At 45.4% G+C, this 8723-nt stretch overlaps 1 protein-coding gene across 2 annotated transcripts; it reads right to left on the reverse strand.

The window, feature by feature from the left end:
- AGTRAP (angiotensin II receptor associated protein) lies at positions 1 to 8723 on the reverse strand. Of its 2 annotated transcripts, XM_086476217.1 has the most exons (6): positions 8697 to 8723; positions 3487 to 3521; positions 3162 to 3273; positions 2375 to 2573; positions 2101 to 2148; positions 1 to 149 (listed from the first exon to the last, which is right to left on the reverse strand). In XM_086476217.1, the coding sequence occupies exons 1-6, from the start codon at positions 8721 to 8723 to the stop codon at positions 46 to 48; spliced, it is 525 nt and encodes a 174-aa protein (XP_086332343.1). In that variant the 3' UTR covers positions 1 to 45. The 2 variants fall into 2 exon arrangements, with proteins under 2 accessions (XP_086332343.1, XP_086332344.1); XM_086476218.1 differs by lacking the exon at positions 2101 to 2148 and having other exon boundaries at positions 1 to 152.

An 8723-nucleotide genomic window follows, 5' to 3' on the forward strand; every position in this document is an offset into this window, starting at 1 on the left:
TGGACTGCGCGAGGGAAGCGTCCATTCTGTGTGGCAGAGAGGGCCTCAGTACGGCTGCTGGGCTGTCTTGCTTGAGTCAGGCCACTGCGGAGGGACATCCTGCTGATCAATCGGCTCATAGGTGCTGCGATCCTGGCCTGCACGGGTGAGACCTGAATGGAGATGGAAAAGAACACGCTTGGGAAAAACCAAAAAGCACGAGAACTGAATCCTCCTGAAGAAACCAACAGCTCAGGAGCACACTACATTAGCTGCTTTACCAGCTCCCCAGCACCTGTGTTCTGTGATCCTCACTACACAGGCAGGAGGTAAGAAAACTCATTCTTCCAACAAAGGCAAAGTCACTGAGATGCATTTGAACATGCCTCTTCATTCCCCGAGAGCTGCTCTCTTAGTAGCCGCATGGCTGTGTGGAAAGCAAGACCCACAATACTACACAGCAGCGTAACAGGCTCCTGTAATAGAATATTTCAGCAAGATCAAGTTTATGAGATCTAGAGGAAAAATGAACAGACAAAACCAAAAGCAGCAGGAACCATGGCTAGCTGACAGCATAGATTTAAGAGCATGATTCATCCATGAACCACTGTTCCCAACAACACAGCTATGCCTCGAGAGTGCCACACCACGGCACTAAATTTGAATCCAGCAGTGCTGCCAATTGTACTGTGAACAATTTGCCTGTGGTACAAGACTGGTACAAAATCATGCTACTGTCCAGGGGACGAGCAGGGAAAGAGGAGAGACAGACAGACAGAGAATGAGCATGAGGCAGCTCTTTATCTATAGGTCAACCAACTGGCATGGCTAGGAAGCAATCTGAATCAAAGGTGGACACAAAACCATACAAGAGGTTTGTTCTATGCAGAAAGGATGGTGCCAAGCAACAAAAAGGGATTTTGCATGGAAAGAAAACAAGACAGAGAAGACCAGAAAAAATTGAAACACTATTAGATTCAAAAGGAAAATGCCAGACAGCAGGAAAATGAGAGAGGAAATTTGTCAACCACATCTGACAAAACAACAGCACACAGTTTGTACTGAAAATATTGTCAGAAAGACAGGTCAGGAGAGGATATGAAACTACAAGGTGTCTCAATTCCAACCTGTGCCTGAGAGAAGACTCTCAGACAGTATCATGCCTGGGTTGGGACGGTGTGGTTGAAAAGGAATGCTCCCAAATTCCAAGCAAAGGGATGAACTCACTGATACCTACACTTTCCATGGAATACAAATGTCAAACCTCAGTTACAAGCACAGTGAGCAGCTCACAAAAATTGGCAGAAACATGGCCCACAGCAAAGCACTGCAAATTGACTCACAAGCCTCCTGACCCAGTTAAGACAGCTGTGTCCAGCACTTGCACAAGCAGCTGATGGAGAAGACATCCACATTCCACTAGCAGAGAGATGCAAAGAGCATATAGTGCCCCAAACCGTGGGTTCCTTCCATGGCCTCTCCTCTGCAGGTATCCACCTCCTTTCACAGGAAGTGTTTTCTTCTTTGCTAGCACCCAAGCAGCACAAGTGACAGCTTTCAAATATTGTAATACAGTTATACCACCTTTTGTGCTGCACAGCCTTCTTAGGAAGGCAAAAAGATAATTGTGCCAGGCTGCTGGCTTTGCCAGGGTTTGCCAGCAAACAATCCCTGGCAGCTGCCCTGGCATGAACTAGCACCAGGCATGCCTGGCAAAGAAGCTGAGTGAGACCCAGAACATCCAGCCACAGCCCCTTCTCTCTGGCAAGGCTGCCACACCATCACTAGCTAGTACAATCAGGAGAAAAATGAGTGCCTCCAGGCAAAGTCCCATGAGGTAAACACCAGTCCCACTTTCCAGGTGAGGAAATGGAAGCCCAAAGCAATAAAGGCAACTAGGACATGTGAGGAGGCCCAGAGAAAGCATGGAGTTAGAAATCCAGATTCTCTCCCTCTCATGCGTAATCCAGCTAGAGGGGATGCTGCCTCTACTTTCCCCCAGAAGGAAAAGAAAGGGTTGGCAAAGAGAGGACACCCAAAGGCTTCCAACAGCACACACAAATGCAGGAGGAAGAAGAGAGGAAAAGCCTCTCGGTCATATTGAGTAAGAGACAGCAGTGGTATCAATACCATTGTAGGCAAAATGGCTGTCGGACGAGGACTCCAGGTCTGCAAAGGAAGAGAGGAAGAACATAAATTTAAGGCCTAAGACACACCAGAACCACACAATGGGAGAACGGACATGAGCAAGAGAGAGCAAGCACCCCCCTCCCTGGAGAGGGGCACAGAACCCAGCTGCACAGAGCACAGGCTGAAGGGTCCAAAGCGCAAGGTGGTCTCCCTAACACCAGAGGAGGTGGCCGACGCCGACATGGAGGCAGAGGAAGCATCCTACCTATGTTAAAGGTGTACTCTCCTCCACGCTCCCGATACATTCGATACACCAAATAGCAGGACATAGGTTTGAGCAGGAGGCTGAAGATGGCCATGCCTATACTGAAACGCTCCACGTCAGGGAGATGCTGGTTTGTAGGGTAGAAGACAGAGATGTGAATGATGTCTGTGAGGACTGTGAGCAGCAGGCCAGTCAGGAACTGGAAACAAAGAGAGAATGGGACATGAACCGAATAGGGGATTAACCACTACGAGTAACAGTCAGTTACAGCCTCTATTTCCTGCGAGATCTGTGTTCACACAATCATGCCTTCACCCCAGTATCACACATTGCTAACCCTTGACACTGCCCCAGGTAAACAGAGATTCCTAAATGCATGATCTTGTATTTCGTCTATTTTCTTCACATCTGTCAGACACCTTCTTAGGATATTTCTTTAATGCTCAGAGAAGGGTTTTATAAAGCCCCTCCAACTCAAGCATATTAAACGCTTTGAGTCCTCCTCTGGCATTACAAGCCACAACAGCAGGTAAAAAGAAGTAAGAATCAAGTATGCCTCACCTCCGAGAAGCAAAATAAGTGATGGTGAATGCTTCTCATCATGGTTTACAGTGTTTAGAGATTTACACGCTCTCTTAAATATAAACAAAATAACCCAAACAGGGAATTTGACTTGTTCACTGCTGTATTGGGAACAGCTGAAAATCATCACTGACTCAAAGAAGCTGTCTCTGCCCTCCACCCTCTCCCTGAGCAGCCTGCTGGAGGCCAACACCCTCACACTCACCATCATGATGGCATCAAGGGAATCTCGCTGCACAATGGCCCAGATCCCCACTGCAAGGACACTGAAATTTCCCCAGGCATAGGAGGCTGGAAGCATGTAATTCATGCATCCCCTGCCAAACAAGACAACAAAAAATACCCAGCCCACATTCACAATAAGCTTGCAACAGTTTGTTTGCATTCCCTTACAAACACCTCCCTCTTGGACTTAGGATCTTCTTGCACAGAGACAGGCACAAACAAGGAGTGCCGATTCCCTGAGAACATCCCATTCCTAGTTTGAAGAAATACCCTCTTTTCCCCCAGGCCAGTTAGCAATCACTCACCACACTGTGAGCAGCCAATGTACCAGAATGATGGCCTATGAAAAAAAAAAACAGAGAGGAAGACAGGTCAGCAAGTTGGGAGAACTCTGGGAGGATCGATGTGAAATGACACTATCTTGTTTCTGAGGGATGGGTGGAAGAGTGCCCTGGACCCATGAACCAGTGCAGAAAGCTGGTGTAGCACCTGGGACAGTGAAGACACAAAAACATTTTTCTCTGCTTTTGTTGCTGAGTATTTCCTCTGGTGCTACACTGTAGTCATTCATTATTGTTGTCATCTCTTTCAACAGTTGATTCAGGGCCCACTTAGTCTTTTCTAAATGGGTTATTGATTTTGGAACTCCAGAAGAGTTTGTACAGAAAGCCAGGCAACCTGATTCACACTATGCTAGCACAATTTACACATAACCAATCTGGCACCCCATGACCAGGAAGTCCATGGATAATCATGCCTGCAGCTCCCAGCAATTTCACCCCAGTCCTCAGTAAATCCTCCTTTGACCTCCTTCCAATCTGTCCAGAGCAGTGGTTTGACCTCACTGCAATATTAACAGACCTGAAGGCATCTTCTAGGAGTCTGAGAACCCGATCCTGCCATAGTACACAGCTCTTTTCACTCCCAGTGAAGCCACCAGGGCCCAAATGCTGGCAGTGCCCTAAGTAGCAGCGAGATAATGCTGTCACAGATTCTGTACTTTGCAAATGTCCTTAATGGTCCTGATCCTAGTGATCCCCCAAGGGGACAGATCCAAGAAGAAAGCATCTTACTGTAACCAGTGACACAAGGATTCTCTTCACCAGCACTTGACATTTCTGTAACCAAGGAGACATACTCTACATGTTTATTAAGACAGCAAATGGGAACAAGAACATACCAATCCAGTCTTTTTCTATACCTATAACCATGCGCTCACTCACTTTTGAGCCCGCTGGCCAATCTCAACAAAGATCACTCATATTCACTCTAAACACTTGTGGAAAAAAAAAAAAAAAAAAAAAAAAAAAAAAAAAAAGAGTATGGCAGACATGCTCTATTAGCAGCCTCATAAAAGAAAGGCTGAACCTGGACAGATCAGAGGATCCATGGGAAACAGGCACCCTTCCATTTTTTCTAGCTGTGAGAAAGGCTCCAATCAACAGTTATAATGACCGTGGTATGAAAAAAAAACCCACACTACCAAAACCTCTCTGAAGCACAGCCCCCCCCATACTCCCACCAGAAAAAAAAAAAAAGAATTGGGAGATGAGTAAGCAGCAAAAGGCTAAATTACTCAGTTGATACAGGAAAGCTGTATGTAGATAGCAGCATTAAGATGCTAAAAAAAATTAAGATCTTCTGAGATCCTACTACATTCATTGACTTAAAACGCCTATCTGTGCTCTAACTTAACACAAAACTAGTTGCTTGAGAAGAGAGTTAATAACCAATGAAGCTGTGACATGAGTGAAGCGCAACCAGGAAATCGAGTGACAATCTGCTGTGGCTCACACTGCTCTGCCAAGACACCACGATGCAGATGTCTTACGATAAGACAGCTCTTGCTCCACTGCGGGACCCTAGCACATCTGCTGAGCATTCACCCTGTGCAGCCTAGACTTTTGTCGTAACTTCAAACACTGTTTAAACAGATTTTTATTAATGATTTTTTTAAATTGTTCATGAAAGCCTATGAAATGCTTCACCACCACCCCCCACTTCCCCTTCTCCCAAATTGTACCACAGAGACCAGGCAGAAACTGCTAATCAGTAAAATACAAGACGTTCTTGCATAAGAATGGAGACACGCAAACAGCCTTTACTCAAGAGACTACCACAACATCGGGGAAATTCATAATTAGGTAGTATTTAATTGCATGTTACATACCCACAAGACCCCTCAAGGCTCACCAGTTAACATAATTAGGCAGGGTGGCTTTTTTTTTTTTAAAGCTGTCTAGATCAATATTGCAGTTATTAAATTATGAAGCATGCTTAGTCATCAGCATAGAGTCAGGTAAACTAGGGCTGATAGTATGAGGGACTGCTGAAATAAAAACAAGGCATTCCCTTCCTGGTTATTAGTCCAATTTACCTGACAGTTCTTCAGGGCACTATGGAATTAGCTGGTGGTCTTCGTATGCTTTAACATAGAAAATGTGGTGTTAATGAAAAACATTCTTTACAGCTACAGTCACTATGTGAGATTAGATAATTTGCAGGCAGTCTCCTGATGAGACAGCAGAAGAATTTAATTTTTTTTCCATCTGTTCAGGGACTTAAGTCTGTACCTAAGAAAGGCATGCTTTTCTTCTTTTGAGAAAATAACTCCTAAGACTTGACATAGTGCTGAGAGCAGAAAATAAAAAAGGTGGGACCTTTGTCGCTATCCTTTCTGGGCAGAAGAATGATCAGGTGATTAAAAGCATCCCATTGGACACTGGGGAGAGCTCAGGGGAATTCCTATCTCCTCTGCAAATCCCAGCATGTGATGGAACTAATTGCCAAGCATAAAAAGAGCCTGGCTCTACCTGGGTCTCATTAGATGGGAAACTCTTTGGAACAGGAACTCACCCCTTTAAACATGCTTCAGCAGAGAACCTGGCACATGGTTGAATTTTGTCTAAGTTAAAAATTACATGGTTCCAAATTACTATTATTTTCTTGTAGTATCTAACTTTTTTAATTTAATTTTTTTGGGGGAGTGAGCTTATCTGCTCCGTGAGTGACATATTCACCTGAGGATATACTGACCAAATTATAGATCTGAGTGGCCGCCTGTGAGCGAGCCACCTGTGAGGATGCTCCTCATTATTATAACAGAGTGATAATAGGCAGTGGAACAGGCTGTCCAACAGGGTTGTCATGGCTCTATCCTCAGAGATTTTTAAAAATCAGCTCAATTTTGAGTTGAGCTATTTGATTTAACTTTGAAGTTAGCTTTGCTTTGAGCAGGAGGTTGGACTAGATGACATACAGAGATCTCTTTTAATCTAACTTATTCTACGATTCTGTGACCTAGCATTAAAAAATGCCCAAGCACAAAACCCGTGTTTCCAGGCACATGGACTGTAGAGCATTGTCCAGGCTTGATCAAACTCAAACTTCGTATTTCAAGGCTCTGCATAGTTACTGCAATAATCCTGGGTGTAAAGTATTCACTGCAAAAATATGGCTATGCTGCTTCCCACACGCTTTGCTGAGCATTACTATGGGAGCTGAGCCAGTAGATGCTGTTGCCTGAGCATGTTACTCATCCACTCTAGGGTAAAGCCTGCTACATTAATTTTACAGCTCTGCAAGTAGCTTAAAGAGACACCTCAGGGCTAAGACATTGCTATGTTCTGGCACAAACACAGCTCAGTCATGCAGTTTTCTCAGAGCTACTTCTATCACAAGGCTCATCTTTTAATCTCACAGAAGCTGTAAACAGATCATGCCAATGAATAGCAGTAGTGTGTGTTATTTCCAGTCCCTTTCTGAATAAGGGCCTTCTTCCCACCTTTGCACTATGTTTCAGGGAAGCAGGCTCTAACTCAGGAACAGTACAAAGATGCAGGTACAATTATTAACTCCGTGTTCCCCAGAGCCATACAGGCAGACTTGACAACACAGAACTCTTAATGGTGAAAACAGTTTGCCCAGGACAAGCTCACTCTTATCTAGCAAGAGATTTGGGTTGTCTGAAACCGGAGAAGAGAGGCAACATTTTAGTTGTTATCACAGTGACTGATTCACTCCAGAAGACTGTTTTTCAGCTCCCCTATCTCCATCTCCCAAAGTAGAACATGTATTTCAGGTTGGCAAACTTTTTAATTAAATGTCCTTATTTTTCACTGTTGTTTTAGCATGGGGAAAAAAAAAAAAATCAAACCAAATTAGAAAACAAAGCAGAAGGCAAGATCTTTTAATCTTCCCAGTGCCCTGGGAATCACACAATAGTCCAAACTTGTCAGAGCGAAGTATCAGCTAGCTTCCAGAATGCAATATAATCCACATGCCAGGCCTTGAAAAATCCATTTGCTTACTTGCCTCTAAAAGGGGAAGTTGCTTTTCTTAGTGAACTAGTAAGAGGGTGAAACATCATTGTATGAATGCCAAGCTTTTATTTAGCAGAGCCACGTGAAAGCCTTCCTGTAAAAAAATGAATCCATAACGGTATCTGAAATAATACTATCCTCCCACCCAGCCGGTAGGCAGCCTGCTCCAAGGCCACTGCTCATAGCTTCATGAATCAATAGCAGAAAAACCCTGATGTGATCAGCGGTGCTTTCATCCTCTGCACAAAGTTTTAACCAAAGAAAGCACCTGAAACTTGCTGTACCAAACAAGACACTGAAGTAGTGAAGCTGGAAAAAGGCACCTAGAAACCTCATGGCTCTGAAAATACAAAAGACAAAAAAAATAGAGGAAAATTTCATGTGTCTGTCAGGGAAGGCTTCAATACCAAACACCAACATCAAAAGCAAAAAAGTCATTTTAGCATCCTCCAGCTTCTCCACACGGATATGCTTCTTCCCAAAGTGGAAAGCATAAGGTAACTGTGATTAACTCCCTTATTTCCTATTTGTCTAGTTACCAGGTATTCACCATATTTTCCAAATTGCCCCCAACTGAAGCCCCCCCAACAGAGAAGTAACTTCAATTATCTACTAGATGATAACCCCAAAGGAAGTGGGATCATTTTTCGAAGCTATTTTGCCTGACAAGCAAAAGCTTTGCCTCCTCAGGATCTTGCGTAGTGTTTATCCTGGATTAGCTCTGGTCAGCTGAGCTGGAAACCTCCATGGACACAAGTTAATAACCAGCTAGTTGTCCCAACCCAGTCCTTGGCCACCTTAGCAACTGCCCTGAAGAAAGAGAGAACCTTGAAGTCATGGCCTGCCCAAGTGCTTTTGCAACGGTTACCCATGTGGCTTAAAAAGTTTAGGAACACCAGCCTTTCCTCCGCGGAAGCCTCCACAACTCCTCACCAGGCCCCCAGCCAGCTCCTGCACCAGGCGCGACGCTGGCCAGCAAGCGACAGGGGAGGGAAGGCCAGGCCGGGCCAAGCGCCGGCTCCCCGGGACGCCATCCCGCCGCCCCGAGCCGCGGCCGGAACCCCCTCACAGCCCTCCCGCTCCTCACGGCGGGGCCTAGGCCAGCGCCGCGCAGCCCTCGGCCCCGCGGCGGGCAGCCTGCTCTCTCTTCCCGCCGGGGAAGCCCGGGAGCGCCTCGGCCCCGCGGGCCCTACCTTGAGGTTGACGGCAGGCAGCTCCAT

Source organism: Leptosomus discolor, chromosome 20 (assembly GCF_034619465.1).
Source record: "Leptosomus discolor isolate bLepDis1 chromosome 20, bLepDis1.hap2, whole genome shotgun sequence".
Classification (NCBI taxonomy): Eukaryota; Metazoa; Chordata; class Aves; order Leptosomiformes; family Leptosomidae; genus Leptosomus; species Leptosomus discolor.

Coding starts and splice junctions, on each gene's coding strand:
- AGTRAP (XM_086476217.1), bottom strand. CDS start 8,723: ATGGAGCTGCCTGCCGTCAACCTCAAG. Junction 3,274..3,486: donor CATTGGCTGCTCACAGTGTG/GTGAGTGATTGC, acceptor CTTGTTTGGCAG/GGGATGCATGAATTACATGC. Junction 2,149..2,374: donor AGAGTACACCTTTAACATAG/GTAGGATGCTTC, acceptor CTTCCTTTGCAG/ACCTGGAGTCCTCGTCCGAC.